Raw genomic sequence first — 26047 nt, 5'->3', positions numbered from 1 at the left:
AGGGTTGTGTTTCCTCTCATTTGTGTTTCCTTTCAAAACAATGCAAAAACAAATATACCCCCCCCCCCAAATCAAAAAAAATTAAAACAGGCAGTTGATGAAAAAATGATTTACAAAACATTTTTAAAGTGTTGTAACACAGAGAAATGAACATGTACAAAGGCTTTTCATTGGGGCCTGCCAATGAAGCTCTGCAGCCCGCACAGAGAGACAATCAATCAGGACACGCTGGCACAGTTTCGGGAGGTTATACGATCAAAGGTAGTAAAGATAACTACACCTACAGGTTCGTCACACGTGGAGCCGACCATAGAAAAAGAGATTACAGCAACTGCACATACACACCGCATATTCAAAACGTGTACGTCACGCACACTGGTTATGCTGCCTGAAAAACATGCATACTAGGCTAACGTCCTTCTGGACAGAAAAGGCATTTAGAACAAGAACTCTTAAGTGCACACGCCAACCTTCTTCTTCCTCTTAATGTTTTTAAGTCCAGTTAATTGTGTCAGGCGTCAGCGATTCGCCCGATTTGGCAAAGTTAAGGAAACAAAGGACGAGGACAACAGCGTCTTCGGCGGCACGGAAACAAACATGGCTGATGCGTGAAGGAATTTTACAAATATGAGCGCACATTTAAAATACATTCTGTCCATGAATGCCGCCCTAATATGACACCAAGCGTGTGTGTCAACAGACCACAACTTTGGCTTTTTCAATACAATCAAGTGTTTGTTTTAACTTCGTCCACAGCAGGGATCGCTCGCATAACACGCAAGCTACATGCACATCCAAATGTCTTTGCGGAGACACACCGTGAGAGCGCTTGATGCTCGGAAAGCTACTTGGATGCCCGATTTCTCACGAAGGATAAAAGTTTTCTTTGCAGAAAAGCACGCCATGCTCGAGTCGCTTTGCACTCTTCTTTAAACACAGTGGGACCAAAATCCTTCAAATGGAATAAACCCTGTTTTGTAACCCTGTAAATTTCCCCAAGAACATGTAAACCACGCTTCGGGTTAGTCATGATTTGGTTTTGTTTGTTTTGTTTTTTTTAAATCTCTTAAATCTTTCTGACGACTCGCATCATAAACACAAGTTAATCGGCAATCGTGTGATGTATGATTGTGCTGATGAGAAAAGAACAAAAAAAAAAAAACACTGTTCACGCCTTCAGCTCAGCTCAGGTATGAATTATTTAACTTTTGCTCTTGAAGAAGCTGCTGGTTGAGTCGACTCCTGTGTAGAAGTGCATTTGATCAGCGGAGTCCACCTTGAAGTTCTTCAACTACATTTGACGGTGGAAATAAATGCCAACGTATGCTGCTAAAGCGGTGCTGTGAACCTGGACGGTAGAGCCTGCATGTGTGTGAAATTTAAACAAAGTTGTTAAGCAAAGGTGTCAAAAATACAATTTCACCTTTAACCCGGTGGTCTAAAAGTGTATTTGCCCATAATCCCGTCAATTTCTCATAATTTGCTGGACAGCTGAACTTCCCTGACATAATCTGTCCTGTCAAAACTGCGATAGCGTTTCCTGCTCATTTAAGTCCAAGACATGATAGTGACTCAATACACCATCTTGTGGCGTAACTGGAGCGGTGCGCCCGAAGCAGCCCAGGATGTATTGGAGTATCTTACCAACTTCAGCAGATTTACTTTGCGACGTCGCCACAAACGCCGCATTCTCACATTTCCTTCACTGTTTTGTATGCTTTTAAACTCGAAGCATCACACACTGTGCATTTAGGATTTAACTCGAGGGTTTAGTATATGGTTTGATCGTCCCTCGCAAAGGAATGCATGATTCAAACGCTGCTACGGCTCAGTAGATCTTCGACAACTTTCAAACATTCAAGTGAGAAACAAGCCAGAATAATCACCCCAACAGACACTTAGATTCTATTAGTGCATACCAATAGTTAAATTGACCTTCTACACATTAAATTCCCATCATGGTTTTCTTCCTACAACTTGAACGGAGATTGTGGCACTGAACAGTATTGTGCTGCGACGCCAGGGCATTTTACCAAGAGGAAGACGAGACTTTCCCGTTGGGCCTCTGCTTGCCCACATAAGAGACTTTCAGAGGCTTTACAAAAAAATTGAAATTAAAAAAAAAAGTGAGTCTGACATTTTCGCTCTTCATTTTGCATACCGTAACAAATTGTTCCGGAGAGACCGCAAACTAGCCACAATGAAAACCAAGTTGGCTGCTGATGAGGCCATATTAGGTGTTTACCAGTGAAAAAAGCTGGAAAAAAGAAGGCGACAGCAGCAGACTTCCAATTGTGAGACTGAGCGAGACAGACGGGAGAAAACAGTTGCTTTTAGACGACGCTCATAACATTAATACATAAAACTCCAAATATATTTACATCAGCAATGTTTCCGAAGAGGCAGAGTTACACTTTTGCCTTTGCTGGAATTGAAAGAAACTAGGTGCATAAATAAATTATAAAAAAAAAAAAAAAGTCTTAGTAAATCTGTATATTCTCCAGGTATTCCTAAGTGCTATATTTGATGGAGAGGCATCATCACCCTGAAGTCTTAACGCCGCTCCTGTTCCCAAAGGTGGAGCGCTGGTTAGTTGAGGCGGTGGGAGATGGTGGAGCTGCGCAAAGCAACTCAAAGGACTCTTCTGTCGTTTTTCCAAAGCTTTCACATTAAGAGCTAAAAGGTTGGCAAGTTGATGCCAATTCATCTCTGAAGGGTCATTTTATTTTTTTTTATAAAAAGATGGCGGAAGACATCATAGAAGCTCCCATAGACCAGTGATCCTGTAATAGTTAAATATACATAAGATAATTCTGACAGCTTGTTGTGCCTGCTTGCATCCTCAGCAGTGATAAGATTTACAAAAAAAAAAAAAAAAGTTTCACAGATCGCTCGTGTTCAGAGTGAAGCCACAGCGCAGCATGAACACTGCGGAAGGGCAGCAAGTTAAACTTGCTTTGTGGCTACATTTAGACCTTGGCAGACACCGTCTTCTTTACACTGTTTTGTCCAATGTGTGATTTTCCTCCATGAGCAGCACAGTTAAAAAAATTAAAAAAGGCAGAATTTCCACAATTGCCGAGTTCAGCGGGAAGAAACAAAGTGCAGAGAACGCTGGGAAACAAGCGCGAGCCGGTTGGGGAACAATTTGAAGAGAACGGTCTCATGCAGACCCGGCCACATCAAAAGGCAGAAAAACAGGAACCTCGTTTAAAATAAATTTCAGGAAGAAAAAAAAAAAAAAAAAAAGCTGCAAACTTCCATCACCAGTCGAACTGTTTGTGGTTTCTGCTGCATCAGAGGGTGACATTCGTCAAAAGACTATACGTTAAGCTAAATTTGTTGGACCAGTGGTTTTTTTTGTTTAGGAGTCGGAGATCAGTTTAGTGCATGTTGCCTGATAGTGTGGAATATCCAATCCATCTTGGTGGTCCACCCGCCATGGTGAGCATCGTTCATCTGTTTCATGAAGTAGTCCAACGCCTCCTGCACCATTCAGGGAAAAAAAACTAAATATTTACTTATTTTGTCATTTTTAGCTCTTTGAGATTCATGAATGTAAAGTGAAACACAAATGAAATGCATTATTATTATTATTACTTCCTAGAATACTTTAACATTCCCACACTATGAAAATTCAGGAGACGAGTATGGAGCAATACTCACTCACCTGCTCACTTTTCTCCAGGGCGAGAGTCTTTCTGATGTAGGCAATGTCATCAAATGACTGCAGCTCAGGCATGCCGGAGCCCAACATCATGGAGAACAGGTTGATGAAGAGGTTGGCGTGCTGCCGGATGGCCAGGTAAGCTTTGTAACACATCTCCTGGAACCTGGAGTCACAAGGAAATGTCATACACTAAAGCAGCGGCTCTCAATTTGTGGGGTGGGCAGCTTCAGGTAAAAAAATCTGTCACAAGAGGGTTTTTTTAATTGACATTTTTGACATTTTTATTAAAAAATAAAAATTATACATTCAATTAAATAAAAATAAAAATAAAAATAAAAATAAAAATAAAAATAAAAATAAAAATAAAAATAAAAATAAAAATAAAAATAAAAATAAAAATAAATTAAAAAAATAAATTAAATTAAATTAAATTAAATTAAATTAGTGGAAGCTAAAATGAATTACTGTTTTGATTAAATAAAACTTATTTTAATCAACTGAATTCATTATTAATAAAATCATGAAAGAATTCAAAGCCTCTGTCTTGCTTAGGACATCCAGATGCTCATCCTCCCACATATTGAGAACCTGTGAACTAACTTTTTTTTTTTCTCTCACTACCAGTGTCAAAGATAAACTGCTACTAGTGAGATGCATCACGAGATAATACTGCAAGGGGAACCGCATGAACTCGTGACAAAATAGATGCAAATGTTGCCTCCACATCTGTTAAATTCGTGAAACTGCACATGTGGAATTTTACTGGAATTGTGAGCCAGTTCACTTCAATAAAACAAATATAAACGTGTACCAGTATCATTCAAGGAAGGTAAATATTAACAGGACTAGTAAACAAAGAAAAAAACTACTGTTAAAAATCAGTGACCGATTACCTCAATACTAAGTATTTCAAAATGTTTGAGCTCAACTGTTTGCCTCACTTAAAACTAAAAAAAAACAACACAAAAAACAAACAAAAAACTAAACAAAAAAAAAACCCATGCTGCAGTACCTCTCAAACTCTTTGGTCTTTGTGCACTCCTGGGAGCCTTTGCTGATTACGATGAGAAAGTCTTGTGTCAGTACAAAGGGCACCCGCTCTCTCTTGTAGCCAAACTTTTTCTTCTTATGATCCAGGAAATGGCCAAAGTCTATATGGAACAGCTGAAGAGCAGCAGAACAAAGAGGAGTAGAGGAAGTTTAGTTCCTTGAAGCCTCCTCTGAAGTCGGAAGAAAACAGAAGACACTGGCATCAATTTGTCAACCAACACTTTCCAGGTGATTTACTGCAGGTCGCAAACCATCAACCTCGCTTGTATTTTCTAAATCCGTAGGTTGGGAATAACACATTACTCTTAGTATTTTTTTCTACGTTATTATTATCATCATTATTATTATTAAGTGGGGGTAAAAAAAGAAATCTATATAAAGATAATGAGAAAAATGGAGAGGTAATTTCTACAAAATACAGAAGCACCACCAGAATACTTTGTTTTATTGGGAATCTAATTTAACACAGAAATAGAGTATATAATCCCTATCAACTCACTGTACTGACCTGTTCTATCTCTACACATCAACCAGAGAAAATAAAAAAACAATACAAAACAAGAGATTTGTAAATATTTGTTAATGTAATAAAACAAATTGCATTAGTATAAAACAATGAGACCGTAGAGGTAATTAGAAGACATTAACAAAAGACATTAACAAAAGCTAAACATGTGAGGATATCAGTTTAAAATGTACTCTGACAGAAAACCACAAAGCTATTTTTTTTTTTAAACGCACAACGCCTGCACTCCTGTCTGATGCTTTTAACCTGATGGCTATTTACCCACGACTTGATATACTCTGTAGGCTAGTTTGATAAAGTACTCAACTTCATTGCCACAGATGTGGTAAAAAAAAAAAAAAAAGAGTAAATGAAGCATATCTATTCACTGAGCCAACAGTCTGTAACCCACATTCCCCCATCAATAATTAGTCGCAGTTGCCATTTAAAGCAATCAACCTGCATTAGTGAGATGGGGGCTCAAATCCACACACTTCTGATTAGGAAACAACCCACTGTACCAACTGAGCCCGAGCAACAATAGGAAAAACACGCATACTGGAGATGCCCCACTGCATTTTTGTTTATCGGTGTTCGTGATTGTTGAAAAAAGGAAAATAAAAAATAGAGTTAAATAAATATATAAAAGTGAGACCACGGAAATGTGCATATATTAAAAAAAAAATTGAAGAAATGACAAAAAAACTAAAAACTGCTCTAATTGCCAATGTGTGGATGTGTTTTAGTGATAAACACTTATTGGTCTCCAGGAGAATCTGCTCTCAGCACATATAAACAGACGCAGAAGGCAGCACTTAGTCTTCACTTGTTACAGGGACCATTAAACTGCTAAAAGTCCTGTTTTACTTTACATCACTGTGTGAATCCCTCTCCATCCACACAAAAAACGCCAGTTGTAGTAGTTTGCAGCTTTGAACCTGGTTATACTGAGCTCCGGGGCACCACAGAGGAAGAAATCGAGAAAAACCACAGTCTCACAAAAAAACACTGATAGGATAAAACCTTTCTACACCATTGTTCTCCACCACAGAGAGCAGAGCAAGTAAAACTCTGATAAGCACTACACATCATCAGTAAACCGGTAAGTTTATTTATAATGTACGCCGTGTGTGTATGTATGGAGAAATTACCTGTCCATCGTCTTTGACCATAATGTTGCTGTTGTGTCTGTCTCCTATTCCCAGGATAAACGTGGCTACACAGTAGCCAGCACAGGACCTGGTAAACAGATCTACAGCCATGTCGTACCTACACGCACGCACACACACACACACAGACACACAGAAGTTAATCACATTCAGAATACTTTCAATAAACTAATAACACACATAATCATAGGCCAGTAGCACCATCAGATATATTCCATTTAAAGCTAAAACCAGTAAATTTGTAATCATACTGGTGTTCATATCCTTGTTTTTAACCTTTTAATGACAACTGAGGCTAAAATCAGAGCTGTATTAATGGTTAACTCTTACAACACTAGTTTGAGTGTTTCGATATCAGTCCAGGTTAAATGTAATCATCTCGTGTAAAGATACAACAGATGCAGATGAGAAGTGTTGTCCCATGCTGTGTGATGACGTGGAGAAAGACGTCATGGTTTAGGAATCGCAGCAGGCGAGCGCTCACATCTCGCCCTTGTTCTTGTCCTTGAGCCACTGATGCAGAGTGTTGGAGTTGAACTGCAGGGCTCCTTTCAGGCCTCCTTTGCACTGAATCTGCATGATGGTGTGGGAGCTGCGAACCACCTCGATGAGGCCAACGCAGTCTCCTAATGACAAACAGCCGTAGGGCAACATGCTGGAGACAGACAGAAACACACACACACACACAAAAAACACATTTTCTCAGCTTGCATGTGTCGTGTTGTGAAAAACTAAGTGAGAGCAGAGACAGTGAAACAGCGAAAAAAAATAAATAAATAAAGAAGTGAGGGTGAGATAACCAGAGGGGAAGCCATACCGTAGGTCCAGTCCCTGATTCTGCCAAATATTCTCCATGATTTTAATAATCTGCAACGTCAACATGTCCTGCCGCAAATCTACAACATACAGATGCACAATGAAATTAGGTGAATAAAGTCAAGGCTGCATAAGAATCACACTAAACTCGCTACAGACAAATGAGTCATTTATGATTGTAATAAGTGAACAAGCTTGTCGGGAAGCTCTCGCAGCCTCCAAACGGCACTTTTACTGGAATAACACTGTGCATCACTGAGTTGCACAAATTGGGGAGAGTGCTTTTTTTTTTTTAAGTAAAAATTAAGCTATAATGTTTTCTGACAATCACAAAAAAATAACAAACATTAAAATATGTGTTCAAATTTCAACAGGCTTTCTCCATAAATGAAAAACGAGCAGCTGAGAAGCAATCTCTTTCTGACAATACATTTATTTTTTACATGTATGTTTCTGATGTTACTCAGCAGCTGAGCATGACTTATTAGGAAAATGTCACAAATTAATAAGTCATAATAACAACATTGGGTGTGTGTGTGTGTGTGTGTGTGTTACCGTCTCCATTCTTGAAGATGATCTCATTGTTCTGAAACAGCAACTCAGACATGATGTCAGGATTCTCCCAGTTCAACCACAAAGGCCTCTTTGCAGACGACATGATCCTGCACTCATCTAACCTGCGCACAAATTAAAACACGTCTATTTTGAAATGTTCGTTTTCCTCTTCGCCAACCGCACGTCCGGCCGCCCCGCTGCCTTACCACGTTGCTCCTTACCTCAGGTTTCCCAGCTGGTGTGCCGGGTTGAGAGGAGAGGTGAAGTTCTGCAGGGCGTCCATGTAATCTGGTCTCTTCATCTGGTCAACAAGGAACCGCATCTGGACCTCCACAAGAGACACACGTACGCAACAACAACGCACAAATTTGCAAATAAATCAGAACAGCGTCATACGACACAGTGACTGTGCAATGCTACATTTCAATAACAATGAAATAAAGCAAGATGTACCAATCAGAAGACTTCCATCTGTTCTGATTATATTATATTTAAAATCAAGTTGTGTATTAGCTGATAATCGATAGTGTTTACAGTCTATATTAAATAACTTTGATTGGTTTTGAAGTGAGCTGATCAGCATCAAGGATAGTAAATGATGTGTTGGCGTAATTTTTACCTTCTGCGTTTCATCCTTTTTCTCCTGCTTGAGGATGTCGGTGAGGTTTATGAGTTTCTCCATGGCCTCTACCTGCCTGCTCAGGTGTTTCAGGTACATGCCACAAGCCCTGCAGTAAGCCTCCAGCAGAAGCCCGAACCTCTGGCTCACTGTTTTGTTGTGCATTTCTGACCTGGCAGGAAGCCAGAAGGAGAACAATGACTTTGAGAGGGTGGAGTGAGGAGGTGGGATGAGATTTCCACCCTCTCGAAAAAAACAAAACACATATGAAGCAGGCGCAGTCTGAATTGTGACTCACTTGAGATGCCAGAAGAAGAAATGTCCTATCCTTTGATTGGTGAGGGCCTTTTTGAGGAGGAAACGGGCCAGGGGATTGTCTAGGTACTGCTCGTATTTTAATACCTAATGCAGGAGACGAAAGCAAGACAGGAGGGAAAGAACAAGGCAGAGGTCCGGATTAGTCATTTCACACTCTGTGACATCCCCCCCCCTCACCACCATCCTGTCTCTCAGTACAGAAAGACAACCTGCAGCATCACAGACCAGAAAGACTTCAACAAAGAACAGGCTAAACAAAAGATTATTTTCAACAGCTTTAAAAATGGATTGTCAAGGACACTCAGGATAAAGAAAAAGTACTTTACAGATGACTTTGTGAGATGGTTTAGTGTGTCTCTTTTCAACCCACCTCCCCCGACAACAGGTTAAACCTACCTGTACAAGCTGGATGAGGTACTGTGACAGTTTATCATCAGTCAAGTATTTGTCGAGGCAGCGTACAGCGAAGTGCCTGACCATGGGGTCGGGATAATTGCAGTCCAGCAGCTCCATGGCCTGCTCAGGGCGGATAGACGGCCATTCCTTTAACAGGCAGTACATCTAGAAAACACACAAACCAAGATTGAAGAACACTGTCACCAGTTTTCGTTTCTTTTACAAAGCCACAGAAACCTTAAGTGTAGTTAAGTAGGGGGAAAAAAAGTGTGAAATCAAACGTTTTTCTGCTACAGGATTGTTTAAGATAAAAAAAAAAAAAGAACGCAGCAACTAAAAAGTAGACACAAGTCTTTAGAGCAGTAGTACTCAACAGTGAGAAGCCTGCAGGCCATTTTCTACAAATAGTGGTAAGTACAAACAGCATGAGTGCTCATTGTGGGGTTTATTCAACTTCTTTAAATGTGCCATCAAAGTAATTATCTATACAAAAAGAAGTTGTGATTATGAACCAAATCTGATAAATATACACATTCTTTCAGATTTTTTTCGAGAAATCTATCTCCAAAATAGTCCAAGATGTGTTAACTGCTTTTCAAATGTTATAAAAACATGTAGAATATATTTACATGTGTACATATATACACAATGACATACAGTTTATATGTATAACTGTACTCATACAGCTTTAATGTAAATAGACCCACTTGTACCACAGATGCACAACAAAAGTAATGATGAAGTAAATCGGATTCAATCCTACTTCTTCTTTATCCAAACATATTATTCAATATATTCCTGAATCATACAGTCTGTCTTCAACAGTTCTTTATCATAACCAGACCCACCTAAAAGGTGTATGTTGAAATACATCTGTTTTCTACAATGGTAAATTATTTTTCCATAACTTTCTGGACTTTTTCACTTTGTAATTAGCCTTTTAGATTACTGAAACATATTTCTCATTCAGTTTCATAGTAATGGAACATTTTTCTTCTTCTGAATTATGTGTATACGTGAGTTCACATCTTCAGACACACGACTTGTCACAAAGCTGCACTTTGGTTGGTACACACTACGTCCTTCACTTTTGTTTTGCAAATTCGCCTTCTTTATAGCAATTCTCCAAACAACGTAGCTCGTAACAAGTCTAATAGATGGCATGTTAATTGTTTAATATATTTTTTAATGCGAGGGCCCAAAACACTCATATGATTAATTACTGAAACGATTATAGCCTCTTACACCATAAACTGAACAATATACTCAGACCCTCCAGGGAGGCGCCACAGATCACCAGTGGGGCCTGAGTATACGTCTGGTCTAAGGTTGCCAGTGTTAGATCTGCACATGTGAGAGAAAACCATGACAGGAATCTTTCTACCATCAAATGCAAATCTGGGAAAATACACATTGCTTTTATTTTGAAGGCTTCTGCTTTAGCATACTATTGGGAGCAGGTGTGCTCCTCAGTGACTGGCTTCACTACAAAAAAAAACAACAACTAAATAACATGTTATTATTACCTGTGCTACTTCATCTCTGGAGTTCCACTTCACAGCAAGAAGGATCTTAGGGAGGATTTCGGGGATGTTCATGCAGTAGTGTCTGTGAGAAAAAAAAGAATTTCCAAGTGTTGTGTCACAACTCGAGTCTCAATCGTTTTCTTTTTACAAATCTACAACCTGCAAGTCAGTGAGAAGAACTCATTCCAACAAATCTTTGTTTTCTTACAAGCTCATAGGGCCAAGAGTTATATCTACATCAAGGTCTGAAAGTTTGTGCACTGCACTAGTAAAGTGAAGCTCCGACCTTTGCTTCAACCGCATCATAAAAGTCCCATGACTGCTGGCTGAGAGAGTTACCTGTATCTCCAGAGAAAGTCTTTTTCCTGCTCAGTGATTTCAGACAGAGGATCCCGGTTACTGAGCTGTCTCATCTGCTCAGTGTCACTCTCTGTCAGGGCATGATCTCTGGCCACTCGGTTGCTCTGAAACAGTACAATGTTACAGCGACATCACCAACGTGAAACATCAAACATGAAGAATGGAGAAGTCATAATCAAGCTGCCACGTTGCAGATGCAATTATTTTCAGGACGCAGCGAAAAAGGGCTGACGTCAGCAGGTGTGCTTTGACGTTGACAGTTGAAAATGTAGTCAACAGTAAGACTGGATACAAAAAGTTTTTTTTATTATAAAATCAAATTTTAAATGTGCAAATGCACCTCAAATGTTTAAAAACGGCACATTTTGTAAATGCAGCTTCGGACCTCTGAAAGGTTTACAGCAGGCACGGAGATTAAGCAAGAGTGCAGCCTGAACACAACACATCCAGATACAGTGAACATTCGGCTGCTAACAGCCCACACAATGTCTCCTGATCCCGAATTTAAGCTTTTCATTTGATTTCCATTTTGATAAAACAAGCTGGAAGTCTGTCGACAGCTTAATTTCCCCACTGCTCACAGATCCTTCCTTCGCAAAAGCAAGTAAGATTTCTGTCGGTACAACCACTTTGCTAATTTAAATATGCCTGAGACAAGACAAAGTGATTGTTAGACTGGGATCAAGCCACAGCGGAAGGGAAAAATCCTGCTTAATCTTCATTTTTAGAATGAATATGGACTATGAAAGCACAATCCTTACAATTTGGGGTCTGAGCAGGAGGTTTCATTATAGTTAGCACAAGCATCCATTGCAACCTCACCTTTGAATTCTTTAGTTGTTTTTTTTTTTTAAATCATGCATGTATCAAGTGTTAGATTGTGTTTCTACAAACTCATAATGCAATTTGAGTATGCAACCATGTGACACATAGTATTACCCTGATGATTTGTGGCTGCAATAGTAATCCTGCGCCTCACCACTCCTCACATTTTTGACACATTACAAGTTTTTAACACGTGGCGTTACACTATTCGATCCTCTACCAGGGCGCAGCAACTCCAACAAAAATGTCACGGTACTTCGGGCGTCAAAGCTCCAGTGCCACACATCATCTGGAAATCTGATAAGACAGCATAATCTATACCGCCATGAATAACTGAAGACGGTAACATACACTGGCGCTACTGCCTCATATGAAAAGTATTGACATTGTTCTGCAAATCAAATCTATTATCCAAGCTTTTATGAACTTACTTTAACTCCTATGAAAATCTTTAACATAGTTAAAGAAAAGAAAAACCGAAGACAATTAGGAATATAGTTGATTTTCTGCTACCTGGGATTGTCCCGTTGAACAAAACTAACATGTGACAATGACACAATGGGTCTTGCTTTGGAGGATGGTTCACATGGTGAGTGGAGATTTATTAGTTCACTACATGACTCGTTTTGACCGAAACCCCCCACAGAGTAAAAAAACATCCCTTAAATGACATCAAACCAAATAGTCGTGTGTGGTGTAACTGTGCTGCCAAACATATTTTTATATAAAAGGGGGAAAATGTCTATAAGTAAACATTCTTAATTTTTTATTCAACATGTACACTAAAGGCATAATAATTCAGAGCTGTAATTTAACGAGGGTGTCTCGCACAGCACATATTTCATCTGTGCTTACAAGCAAGAAGATGTGAACCATGTGAGATGATGTGTTAATTTATTCAAATTGTGTGTGCCAGGCGTGAGGAGTGCTCATTTCACACTATCTGCTTTGGATTGTATCTCCCGGCTACTATCTCAATTAATTTACCAGCTTGTCCCATTACGTGTAAATGCCTTTGACGACACACATGTTTGGGACCTCATAAATCAACGTCAACACATCTCAGCCTACCTACAGCTGCAATGGAAAGGTGAAGCAGTTCTTCATACATCGACCATCCTAACAAAATTACATTTTAAAGAAAATATTTAGCTTGAGTTTGTGTTTTGTGCAAAATTTCAGTTGAGAATTTGAGATAATCACAATGTTTATATGGGTCATAACATTGTAAATAATACATGTATGAATATTTTATTGTATTACTGTTATATATACCCATCACCAAAAACTGTCCAACCAGTGGTCTCCTAATCTAATTTACTGTGATTCACATACAATATAAACACGTGGAAATTGTGCTATTAGTGACATGCCAACTTAAAAAATAATTTCCTTACAGAGAAAAAAAATGCCATATGTTTTATTACCTGTCCCGAGAGGTTGTAGTTGAACCCCATTTCCCTTGAGATGGTCCAGTTTGAATGATCTTCCACTGCGTTCATATCTGGGTATTTAACGCAGCTGCTGAAATGGTCAAACTCCAACTCCAGACACGGCGTTTCCTGAACGAGGCAGATTTTAAAAACCATCTCAAATTCTTTACGTTCTTATGTTTGGATTTTGACGCGGACACGTTTTGATGACGCGAATTGGAATACCTTGTTGGGGTTCGATCCGGTGACTCCGATGGCGTTGAGGAGGTCTTCCAGGCCGTGAGGCACAGGCCAAAGGTTTAGAGCTATCTTGTTGGTCACCAGCGTGTGAGTGTAGTCAAACAAGTTGATGTTTCCCCAAGCTAGTGGACAATGCTCCTAGAGGACAGAACACACACAGAGGATACATTTTGTTTTAGAAACAACACTTCGAACAAGAAAACACACGAGAAAGCCTTTCTTGTTTCCTTCAGTGAGGCCATAACAGGAAAGAGAAGGGTTTGGTGACAGCGCTTGTGCCTCAATAAAGTCTTGAGTTTTTTTTGTTTTAGTTTTTTTTTAAATAACTTGTATTTGAGGGTAATTAGAGACTCTAAACTGCCTGCAGGTGTGAAGACGAGTATGTCTCTTTGTGTGTGCCCTGTAATGGACTGGTGACCTGTCCAGGGTGTATCCTGCCTTCGCCTCAGTAGGGATCAGTTCCAGTGCCCCATTATTCCGGGTGAGACAAATAGAATGATGGACAGATTCATATCTCATCGATTGAGAAAAATGTTCTTTTTTTTGTATGAATGCGGTACACTTTTCCTACAAAAGAGCTCAATGGTGAGAACTGCAGACTGCTCCTTGCAAAAACTGAAGCTAACAATTGTGAACATGTTGAGTTTGCTACTGTAATTTCCGTACTATTGAGCATCCCTGAATATAAGCTACACCAGCCAAATTTTAAAAAGGGATCAAAAAAGAAAGGTCGTGAGTTATGTGATGTGCCTGTACGCAGCATGTAAAGCATGCATAGTAGCATGAAGCTCATTGATCCGTAAAAGTCCACAAATTAGCCGAGTCATTGTTTAAGCCACAGGGTTCAAAGCGGGTATAAAAAGTTGCACCTTCTCGTCTGGATATTATGGTGCCTCTTCTTAAAAGTGGGAACTGCTTATGACATTAAACTCTATACGGGTTGTGACTGGCGGTTTGGTGACAGTTTCAACTGTTACGTTGGGTTTTTGGTGAGACAGACAGTAAAGACTGTTTTTCTTGAATGTCATTTATTTTGCTTCTCGTCTTGGTTTGATAATGTATTTGATATCCAGCAATCATAAGTTTTGTCATTATAACTCATGAAAGGTTTTATAGTGCTGTTTTGCAAAAATGTTTGACTATTTCCGTTATATTTTCTGAAAGTATTAAGTTTTTCTGAGGCTTGAATAAGACCATTCCATTATAATTATAATGGCAAGAAACAACTTGAATTATAACATATGTCTAACAAAACAATGTATTTAACTGCACACCTCGATGAGGTCTTGATCTGCAGAGTGAGTTTTCACTAAGTGGAAGCAATGGAGGTGACAATATTACAACACAGACAGAGACAGAGTTACATGCAGACAGCCAGTCAAAACGCACCTATTAATAGTAAGTGCTGGAACAAAGAGCTGCTGAAGAAAACTGTTTATCTTTAATTCAGGTGGAGCATGAAAGAGCATCCGCTAACCTGACCTCGCCTCGGCATGACACGGCAGGAGGCAGGACTCACCTCAGGTGTCTGTTACAATATCCATGTCTGGCATTCATTGATACATTCCACACCCACACCCACACCCACCATGCACACCTCTTGTCTTCCAGCTTTTCCACTACTAGAGGACGGAAGAAAAATCGATCTGTGTGGGTGTCTGTTACATGCGTCAGAGCACAAGAAACATTGACATGCTCCAATCATTTTAGACCACAATTTCTAAATATAAAGCAAAATGAAGACTTTTATCTAGTAAACGCATTTTTAGTATTTAAAATATAAACACCGCTCGAACTTTTTTCCCCCCCGCCACATTTATTCATTTATTAGAGTCCTCATTTTATGTTTATCTCCTGATACGGCTCATGTGAGGAAAAACACTCAGAGAACAATGGTGAAGTCAGTTCAGCTGATCGTGTGTCTGTAGATGGTTTCATGCCACCACGGTGCCCATGACTGATTAGTAATTAAACAGAGCCAAAGACGATACCACAGCTTCCATTTACCTTGGGCACGTATACACAGACAGACTGACACAAGCAGGGTGAGCGGGTTCGTGCGTCATGCTCATGCATTGTGGGGGCGCCTATATAAGCCTTCTTGGTCTTCTGCAGGGGGCTAGCAAGCCATTGTTTAGACACAGATTGCTTACTATCTGCTATATTCAGCTGCTGGCTGCTATAGCAGGATTCACATACTCGCCTTTACAATTCTGGGCATAAACCTGAAATTAATTCATATAGGGTTGATTTGCATACTGCTGTGCATACTTTTTCAGATTAAAAAAAAATTGGATTAAAAAAAAACTATTAAATCCAATGATTTTAGTTCGTTTTATTCGTGAACATTTCAAAGTTACACATATATTTCCGTTTGAATATCCTGGTGGTACACCCTATGTTTTTGCAAGTCAAATTCCATTCAATGAGTTTAAGGTGCATAATGAACGGTTCTCCATCATTGTGTTCCGTCTTACCTCTTTTGCTCCTTTTCTGCCTTTGACAGAGCAGATCGAGAGGCAGAGTCTGGCTGCACGCGGAATGTCTGGGATGTACATATCATAGGTGAGCCACTCATTCCACCTGTGATAACAGACACAGAGATACTTAATTGGTGAATCTCTTATACGTGGAAATGACAAATTATCTCTTGGGCATGTGTACAATTTCAGTGAAAATGAGACAAAAGAAGATTAGTTGCAAAAGAAAATATTTTGAGGTCTTCCCTATGGTTCATTCTGTTTAAGAAAGTAAATGAGCCAAAACAGGGAAAGTGTTTATCTGAGACTGAGCGGAGGTCAGGAATTATTATCTTAATAGTCAAGTCCTGCATTCGGCTAGACAGTGTGAAGAAAGCGCCGGGACCAAGACGAGTTCGAAGTAATATAACACTGCGGCTTAGTGTTACTGTCCAGCACTAAACTGTCAACTTACCCTCCTGTCTCTGGTTAATGTAAATGAAGAGTTTAAAATTGGTGAAACGACTAATTCAGTCAAATACAATGAAAAGTGAATCTAAGCAGTAATGTACTATAGTTGAATGATTCGTCATCATTGTGCACACTTTTAGAAGATTCAATATTTGTGGCATGTTGTAGTGAATTTAAAGGGGCGCTCCATTACCTGGGATTAGAGCAGGGGACTCTCTGTGTGTTGACAGTGTCACACATTTGTTCACCTCCATGATAAATGCCTGTCCTCACATATATCTGCAAATAATGAAGGAGGGCAGAGTCAATCAAAAAACAAAAAAACAAAAAACAATAGAAATACAGACAAAAAAAACAACATGTTATCACAACAAATTATATTTTTCTTGGAGATTAGCCTCCATCTCAAAAGGTAAATAACTGCAACAGCTGTCAAATTAAATCCTCGGTTCTCCTCAGTGGCATGCAGTATGACAGCCTATTTCTGTTTACGAATATGAATCCAGACAGCAGAATGACATCACCTGCCACATAAGCAATATACGTTCAACAAGACCTCCACCTTGATTCAAGAGAGCTGGAGGATTGTGCACACGACTAAAAAACATGCATGTCTCTATACGCATGAGTCTGCGATGGATTGTATGAAGATTATCACAGTAGAACTTATATTGCTCCATGTCATATGCATGAACACTACTATGTTTCTGAGCGCACCGAATTACCCCACCTTGTCTATGTCTCGAATGTTGACGTTAACATAGGTGGCACACAGGACTCGTATCCGCAGAGTCCCGTTGATGGTCCAAAGCGACTTGGCAGCTGCCTCGCCATTCATATAGGACGTTGCCGTTGAGATGCGTCGAGAGTATGATGGCATGACAAAGTTGTCTGTAGGCAACTGGGTGTACAGGCTGTCCTTAGCCATTAGCATCAGGTTGGGCATCCTGCTCAGCATGATGCAACTACGGATATACTGGAGGGGAGGGACAGGGAGGGCGAACGACACAAAGACAGACTGTGAGTAGAAAGTCAACACTGAGCTGCTCGAGTTACACGGGGCCGAAGTGTAACCAATGATGTCAACTGGGCATTTTCCAGGAGCTGCCAAGCAGGAGGTGGAGGAAACACTGGCACGTGGGTACACGTCTTACTACTTAAGCTCACGCTGAGAGAAATCCCTTCAGAGCCAGGACAGTCGCACATGAGTAAATAGCTTCAGAGATTTGATCATGGACATTTTAAATGTCTGCAGACAAATATGAAATTGCACCAACTACAAAGTCCATGTTGGGCTCCTGTAGAAAAATATCTCGCTTACACACAAAATGTCTTTCACTCTGAATGATTAAATTATGTTTTGACACTTGTTTGCTCGTGTTTCATTAAAAAGAATTTGGCTACAATTGCTCATTTAGTATAATTTTTTTAGAAAGCTCTTCAGATGAGGTGTTGAAGTATTAGAGACTACAAACTACAACAGGTTGAATAGTCAAAGATTCCTGTTTCAGTTTCATTGGGCACAAAAGCCTTATGAGAGTAGCATTACAGTTCTTAAGTATTTCTCTTCTATTCTGTCATTCTATTCTATTAAAAAAAAAAAAAAAACATTAATGATCCTGAAGAAAATTTTTATAATTAACTGCTCTGACAACAAACATAAATAACAGGCAGATGTATATTGGCCAATAAATACAAAAATTATTCCATGGAGTAAAAACAATCAACATAATATGAGAGATGACCCCATGTGCCAATTTATACAAATAGATTAAACGCACTATCAAACATATAACATACATACCAAACAATAAAAATAACATATATGCCAAACATATATACAAATGGTTTACAAAAAGGCAATATAAATAAATAGAGGCAAGCAGAATACAGGCACCATGAATAAAAAAATGTTGCTTTAATAATTAACTGCACTTCATAGTCATCGTGTCTGTTGATCACACATGTAGTGAACTGTTTCTGCAATAAAGCTCCCAATTGCCATTCACTTAAGAGTTACCTTAGGGAAGCATTTACACTTGCCATGTTGTGTTTGCTTTTGAAATAAATATGGTGCAACTGCTCTGCTAGTGTAGTATATTTGTGGAAGTGGGACCACCAAACAATCTGACTGAGAAGCCTGGAGCGTTGGTCAGTGTGATTCTGATCTGGTTTGGGTTAAAAATAAATAAAGCGTCTTCTGCTTCGGATGTTTTGAACCTCACGACAAATATTGTCCAATTTTTCCCATTCATATGACCCAGCGATAATGCAGTTACTTTTTCTCGGTCCGTGAGTCACACATCCTCTTACCCCAACTGATTTCACAAATGCACTTCGTAAGTGTGTTTCATAATCAACCAGGAGTGTCTTGGCGTGACATTTGTCCATGTGTCTCTTACCTTATACTGGCTGATGGGGTACTTTTCCAGCAGGTACTCGTCACAGCCACAAACCTTGAGGATGTATTTACCCTGATATTCCTGAACGCACATCTTCAGCTGCTCCGGGGATAGGAGCATGCTGCGTGTCTTCTTACGAATGGCCTCCGCAATCACCTTTAGGATAAGATACACGCAGAAGGTTTAGCGCCTTGGAGGTTAGTAGGGCTGTATTTAATCCTTATCTGGTACGCTAAACAATGCATGGTCTTCTTTTTCTATGTGCAATAATAATATTAAAAAAACAGCACTATTTATAGAGGAATAGTGTTGTTTTTCAGTGCTTTTCACATTGATTGTGCAAAGTTTCGTGTTCGCCCCACCTGCTCAGGCACGCAGTCATGGTTGATCTTCAGTGTATACTTTTGCTTGTCATTGTTTGGAGAAACAATCACCCATATCACAACAATAATCTGACCTGCAAGACAAAGACAAAAATAAACAAGGCACACGTGCTGAGAACAAACAAATCGATAAAACACATTTTCCTGGAGTAGCAACAAGAAAACAGCAACCCAACGTTAATTATTCAGTGCTGTCAAGCTGCTGAATTGATCGCTTATTATCAATTGTCTTAATACGATAGCGTCACACTGGCCGAACGTCAATCAATAAATTGATAACCAAACTCACAACTATGAATCAACCGTGAGGTTGGTAAGTGGCGATTGATTAAATTTAAGATTTAAAAATGTTGGTGTCTTCCACTGTTCCCATAGTTTTCATTTTGTACCGAAACCAAAAAACAGAAAAGAAATCTGTTTTGTTTTTTTATCAGGGGTGTTGTTTCTCCTCAAAAACTGTGTGATACAAGTTGGTTTGGAAGTTGACAAAAAAAAAAACTTGGTTCCCACCTTTGTCCAGTTTGCTATAGATGTGTTTGGGAAGTTCCTGTGTCGATTCAATGTTGGGTGGGTAAACATACAGGGCTCTACTGTGGGGTCCACTGGCGTCTCTCAGCTCCACAGAGTCTTTACAAACATTCAGGATGTTTCTCCTGAAATCCTGAACCTCAGGGTCCTTCACCAGGTCAAACTCACACACTGGCATACCAATGGCAAATCCTGAGAGAGGGGGAAAGTTTAATTCATTCAGTTAAAACTTGTTTTTTGTATATTTCCAAATTTGCCTTTATTGAAAACAAACCAATACTAACTGCTGTACTACTAATACTCAATAATTAATCATTTTGCAACAATTAAACTTCTCTTCAATGAACATGAAAAGATAATCCTCCAAAAAACAGATGTACACAGCAGAAGTTTATTTCATGCGGCACAATTGTACAGTATAATCTTGTGTAAAACGCTTCTTCTGGAAAGTTTGTCATAACTAAGATGTGTGGAATAACATTTTTACTCATAATTTGATCATTTCATAGACTGTGCGTAATTTTTGTAAGTTAGAATTTGTACTTGTAACATTCTGTTAACACCATGAAGACAGCAAAACTGAACATAATTAGCTTTATAGGACAGAAGTGAGGGCATAGTTGTCCACATTTTAAAAGAGCCATGCTACCCAAAGAGAAACGCAAGCGTTTCCCACCAGATGAACCACGTACCAATCTCTCTGTTGAGGATCTTTTCCTCTCTGTTGCCAACTGGTTCGATGACTTTGAGAAAAGGCTGGAAGAGTCGCAGGTCACACAGCCTCCGGGTCTCATCAAAAAACTCCTCCCGCTCCGCTTCCTGTAAGAAGACACAATAAAAAAGTAAAATGAGACGAGTTGATGTGTGAAGTGCCTCTTGTTCTGAAGGGCTAAAATGGATGTTTTTGGAAAAGTGAAAAGCTAAAATGTGTTTTGTGAGATTTGAAATTCTATATTTCCACTAAGTGACAGTCTGTACCTGTGTGACACTGACAAAGATGTAGGATGTCTCCTCTTGCAGGAGATGGTGGAGGGGATACTTTCTGGCCTCCTTGAACAGCTCATGTTTGATGGTGATGAGCGTGGCCTCACGGAGACACTCCAGGGTCAGAATCATCCCATTGGGCAACAGGCAATCTACCAGGATCCTGCAATAAATCACATAATATTGACAACAGACAAAGAAAAAACCACATTATTAATGGATCTGCATTTGCATAACGTTTGTTTTGCTATAGCGTGAAATAAATCAAATCATTTACATCTTGTGTGCAATAAAGTTTCAAATATCCACAAGAGAATCCAGTGTGACCTACCTGGGAGGCATCAAGTGGATGCCCCATAGCTCCCCTGATGATGGCCTGGGAGGCATCTTCCTCTTTGTCTGCCAGCTCAGTTACACCGTTAAGCGGCAGAGCACACCCTGAAAGGAAATAACAAACCTTTAAAAAGGGAGTTCTCTCTCTCTCTCTCTGCTCTCATAGTGTGAGTCACTGGCTAAAAGGCCCATTTCAACTGAAGTCCCAGTGGTAATACTGCTAAAAAAAATCCAAGCGAGTTGTTGTGTGTTCATTGAAACGCATGTTGCCGATAGCTTGCGATCAGTCTGCAAACGTTTGCATCGCAACTTGTTCAAAAGTTGAACACATGCTATTCAAAGGTCAATGTGCAAAGTGAGGTTTCGCTGGGTCACCCAAAATAGCAACACTGAGGGTTTATGTAAATTGCAGCAATCTGCGATAATCAAATGCAAATTCATGTGGTAACCTTAATCAGGAACTCATAAGGAGTTTGTCATCTTAATCTGGCTAATTCATGTAAAAAAAAAAAGTTTTTTAATGCAAACAAATTTTGGGATGATACAAGTCATAGTACGTTTGGTTGTATTGATCAGTGAATCTATATTCCTGTCTAGTAAATACCATTCAGGCTCAGTTGTGCCTGATTAAGCACAGTCAATCAACTTTGATTTAGTGGGACTAAAACAGGTTAAGTGACAAACTGCAGAGCATCGACGCCATGGAATAAATAAGCAAAGGTCACCATTTTTTTGGGGGCCATTATTTCTAACAGTTTGTATATATTGACTGACAGCCTGCAGGTTTTCATGGGATACATGTTGAATGTGACAAAATAAAGCTTACATGAGCTATATAACTGTATTTTGTTAGTTTTCTTAAACTAAAATGGGGTCTTATTATGCTGGATTGTTTTTGCAAATCAGAGAACGGAGTGGGTGTCTGCAGTCTTTTCGTCGAGGTAATCTCACTTTCTTGAGAAAAAAAACTCAAGGAACTACTTATGTATAGATACAAGCTATTCCAAGTAAACAATAAAACTGACGCATCTTCTGAGTATAATCATTAACAACGCGATGTGCTTCTGACAAGTTTCACAAGTAATCAAGTAGCACATGTAGAAAACTGATGTTAGCCGTCCAACATGGTGTCCAACACACTGTGTGTGCGTGTGTGTGTGTGATTTTACAGTGTCATCCCAGCCTTTCTATGGAATTAGTTAGTTAATTCAAGCATACCTACGAAGACAACCTTAAAATAAGAATGGCGCTGAATACTGGAATAACAAGAACCGTAGAAATAGTCATCGATTTTGACCAATTGTGTTTTTAATTATGTGTGACCATAATTTTGTCATTTCAGGATTGAAAAAGACATGTTCACTGGCATTTAATTGATTGACAAATACACCAGAAGGCAGATTTGCACGTTGTTAGCCAACACAGTGTACAATACTTGTTCTGTTTTTCATATTCCACAAGGAAAATTAGCAAAGAAAATGGGGCTGGATTTTGACCAGTCAGGATTATCTCATTCAACCACTTGTCATGCAGTATTGGGAAATAATGATCTGTGGGGACCTCAATGACGCAATCGCTTCAGACAGACTGCAAAGGTCCAACAGTTACAAACAAAATGAAACAACAGTGACTCAACCACAGATTGAGACACAGAGATGGGAAACTGTGGTGTGTGTGTGTGTGTGTGTGTGTGTGTGTGTGTGTGTGTGTGTGTGTGTGTGTGTGTGTGTGTGTGTGTGTGTGTGTGCGCGTGTGTGTGTGTCGGCTCTCAGAAAATTGCAACAGTATGTTTTCACTGAAGTTTCAGCCAATTTATGACCATTAACAATCCTCCCAGAGACAATCTGGATGACAGAAAAAGCTAGAATTAGCATTATTATTCATCAAACTGCTCTCCAGTAATGTTTTAATGACCTCTTTGGTCAACACAGTGAATAAAAACAAACTAAAGAGCTCATCCAGCTGCATTTCATTTGTTGTCTAAATATCAGTGGCTCAATATTATATAAAGCTCTGAGTAGTAATATCCTCAAAGATATATCGACTCTGCAACTCTGCAACATGGCATGGTATAACTAAGCTAGATATATCGACTCTGCAACTCTGCAACATGGCATGGTATAACTAAGCTTGCAATGACTAATAACTTTTGACCAATAATAATTTAAGGCTACCAAAAGGGCCAACCTGCACTAAAAAAAAAAAAGTTAAGTTAATCAAGGGACGATTTTCACTTTGTTCAATGGTAAACTTATTCGATATGTTCTGAGCACTTAAGGTATGATTAAATTAAGTGAACGCTCTAATTGTCTGCTTAATTCCATAAGAGCACTCAAGTAAGTTCACAATGTTATAACACCTGACTGTGAAGAAGCATTTCCGATGATGAGGGGGGAAAAAATACATACGTAAATTATATAGAATCCCGGATAACGTTTATTTGTATTTTACAATATTACTTTAACATTCCTCTGCTCCACCCAACACGTCAAGGCATGTAACCAACGTTTCTTCCCGAGTCCTGGACCTGGACTAAAGCGTGTGCCCAGATGCCCAGATCATGGAGCATATCATTATGATCATAAACCTGATGATAAACCACACTCTTACCCTAAATGAAGCAGAAAACATATTCACAAATCAGCCATACGACAACCACCACGCTACAACCATGGCGCACCGAATAAAGTTACTTCTGGCCCGGGACATTCTATACTTAAATAGAAAGTGTAGGACTTCCCAGAGGAGATGAGAAGGGAAATGACTGTAGGTATCATGCTGGCTTTTCCTTGTTACACACGTCCGCTTCAAATTTCTAACCAATTACATTTTCTAACCACACACTTTCTTTGTTCACTTCCTGAACACATATATATATATATGATGTAAAGGATAATGTTTTTGCTTTTGCCTAATGAAGTGTGTATTGGTGGCCGTCACCTCCCATTCAGAAGAGAGCGACATTGTGTCGTGTATCAAGATCCTGATCCCGTAATAACCCTACAACCGCCAGCTATGACGTCATGGCAACTGGCAGGTGAAGCCATATTTTACTTAATTTCCAACATAAAAAAAAAAAAACGTTATCATGATACCTGTAACTTATTGCAATATATTAGATAGTAAGTTCAAATTTTGCCCATGAATCTGATGTGTTAGAAGCAGGACAAATGGATAAGCGAAGCGAGTCTGACGGGAGCTAAAACGTGAGGGCTATATAATTGGGTCTGAGCATCTCCAGAACATCGGCTCTTGTGGGTTGTTCCTAATTTGTAGTGGACAGTATCTGTCAAAAGTGTTCCAATGGAAAAAAAAAATAAATCTGTTAAATATAACAAGGCCGTAGATGGTGGAAGTTAACGGATACACACGAGGAGCAGACAAGCTCCTGTCGCACAGTGTCTTGCAGTTTTTGTGCAAACAGGGCTTGAGATAAAAAAAAAAAAAAATCTTTTGACAATTGTGAATATTCTTTCAGGGTTTCAACAACTAATAGAAACTGTGCTTTAAAACTGCTGAAAATCCCCACAAAGGAAGAGGTACCCAGCGAAAGGAAGTTGCTAAGGAAAACAGTGCCTGGGACGCATAACCTTCCCTGCTGCAAAAACAAAAACTGACTAAGCCCTGGGGAATAAAGAGGCAAAGGAGAAGCTTCAGTTAATAGAATAGAAAACTGTCCAGCCAGTTAGTGTTGAGAGTCATGCTTTAGAGACGGAAATACACAACATTACCAGTTAATAAAAAAGGAAGGAAATACACCAGTAATTTCTTGTCCCAAAACAAGCTGAAGCAGAAAACCCCGATTTAGAACAAACCACCCATTGAATATTTCTGCGATCTGAGACCCTGATCAGGATGCAGCTAAGCACTTTTGGACAAAAGAGGAAGCTTCCTCACAACACAGGATGTGTGGGGAGTGGCGAAACGTTGGCCTCGGCACAAGCTTGCTTTGAATACTGACACACAACTAACACAATAGTTTGTGTGAGCGAGGCCATGGGCAAATTGGAAAGCTCAAACATGTACGGCCCAATCGCCGCGAGCACTCGGCTCAACACGCTTTGCGGTCAAGAGATAGAGGAGATAGGTTTGGCCAGATGCACGTTGTAATGAAATACTTTGTTTTAATTTTTTTCAGCACAAGATGAAAAGTGATTTGTCGCTCGCGAGAAGAATTACAAAGGTACCATGTGAATGTGTCTCTTGGTGGACTGTCAGGAGTGGACTGGGATGAGTGAGGGATGGATGAGTGAGACGTACCCGAAGAAAGCCACCCTCCTATGGGGAAGATGATGATGACACAGTCCCACCCTTCATATTTCAATCCATCTTGTTGTTGTCACTGAAAAAGAAAATGTGTTGGGGTGGGGGGGGGGTTGTAACACAAACAACATAAACAGTAAGATTCACCCAGGCCAGCAGCAGATCTAACTAACCCTTCTGTGTGGGAATAACACTCGACTCCATTATACCAATCTGTGATAAACCCAAGAATTATCCAGAAAGAAAAAAATACACAACAACCACTGTAATCATGCAAGAGGTGCTTGTAAGTAATCTAGATTGGGAATGGCTGTCTCTCTTGTTCAATATCTGACGACGAGATGTTGAACCTGTCATCCTCCAGCTGGAAAATAAACAATCACAACAAGACACACGTCTCATAAAACGGAAGAAACACCCCAGAGATGGGCACAATAACCTACCGCGGTGTGGGTTGCCTGCGTGTGTGATGGACGCCGGACTGGGAGGGATGTACGCCGGCTAGTGCCAGTCAGCTAGCCTTCCCAGCTAGCCACCCACCCCCCTCCGGTTCCCAACGCCCGGTTAGGTCGCTCCCGGCGCCGGATAGTAGCAGGCTGTTTCTCCGTCTGTCAGCTTCCTGCGCCGGGGGATCCGTGACGGCAGCACCTCCGACGCTGAGGATAAATAAATACTCATGGATGGAGGGGGGTGGGTGGGAAGAGCCTGGTCGCGGAGGGAGAGAGAGGGAGAAGGGGGGCGG

At 39.9% G+C, this 26047-nt stretch overlaps 1 protein-coding gene across 1 annotated transcript; it reads right to left on the bottom strand.

The window, feature by feature from the left end:
* Nucleotides 1-3378: 3378 nt before the first annotated feature.
* Nucleotides 3379-21096, bottom strand: pik3ca (phosphatidylinositol-4,5-bisphosphate 3-kinase, catalytic subunit alpha; the record flags this gene model as incomplete). Its single annotated transcript, XM_080505884.1, has 24 exons — nt 3379-3486; nt 3671-3833; nt 4683-4834; nt 6377-6494; nt 6879-7049; nt 7212-7290; nt 7766-7887; nt 7987-8093; nt 8385-8556; nt 8683-8786; nt 9099-9263; nt 10625-10706; nt 10964-11088; nt 13237-13371; nt 13468-13620; nt 15960-16065; nt 16606-16691; nt 17143-17388; nt 18815-18970; nt 19177-19271; nt 19708-19917; nt 20418-20544; nt 20704-20872; nt 21041-21096. 24 exons carry the CDS (start codon nt 21094-21096, stop codon nt 3379-3381), a joined length of 3207 nt encoding a protein of 1068 aa, XP_080362010.1.
* Nucleotides 21097-26047: the final 4951 nt, after the last annotated feature.

Source organism: Blennius ocellaris (genome assembly GCF_963422515.1).
Source record: "Blennius ocellaris genome assembly, chromosome: 12".
Taxonomy (NCBI): Eukaryota; Metazoa; Chordata; class Actinopteri; order Blenniiformes; family Blenniidae; genus Blennius; species Blennius ocellaris.
This window is presented reverse-complemented; position numbering and strand designations above follow the sequence as displayed.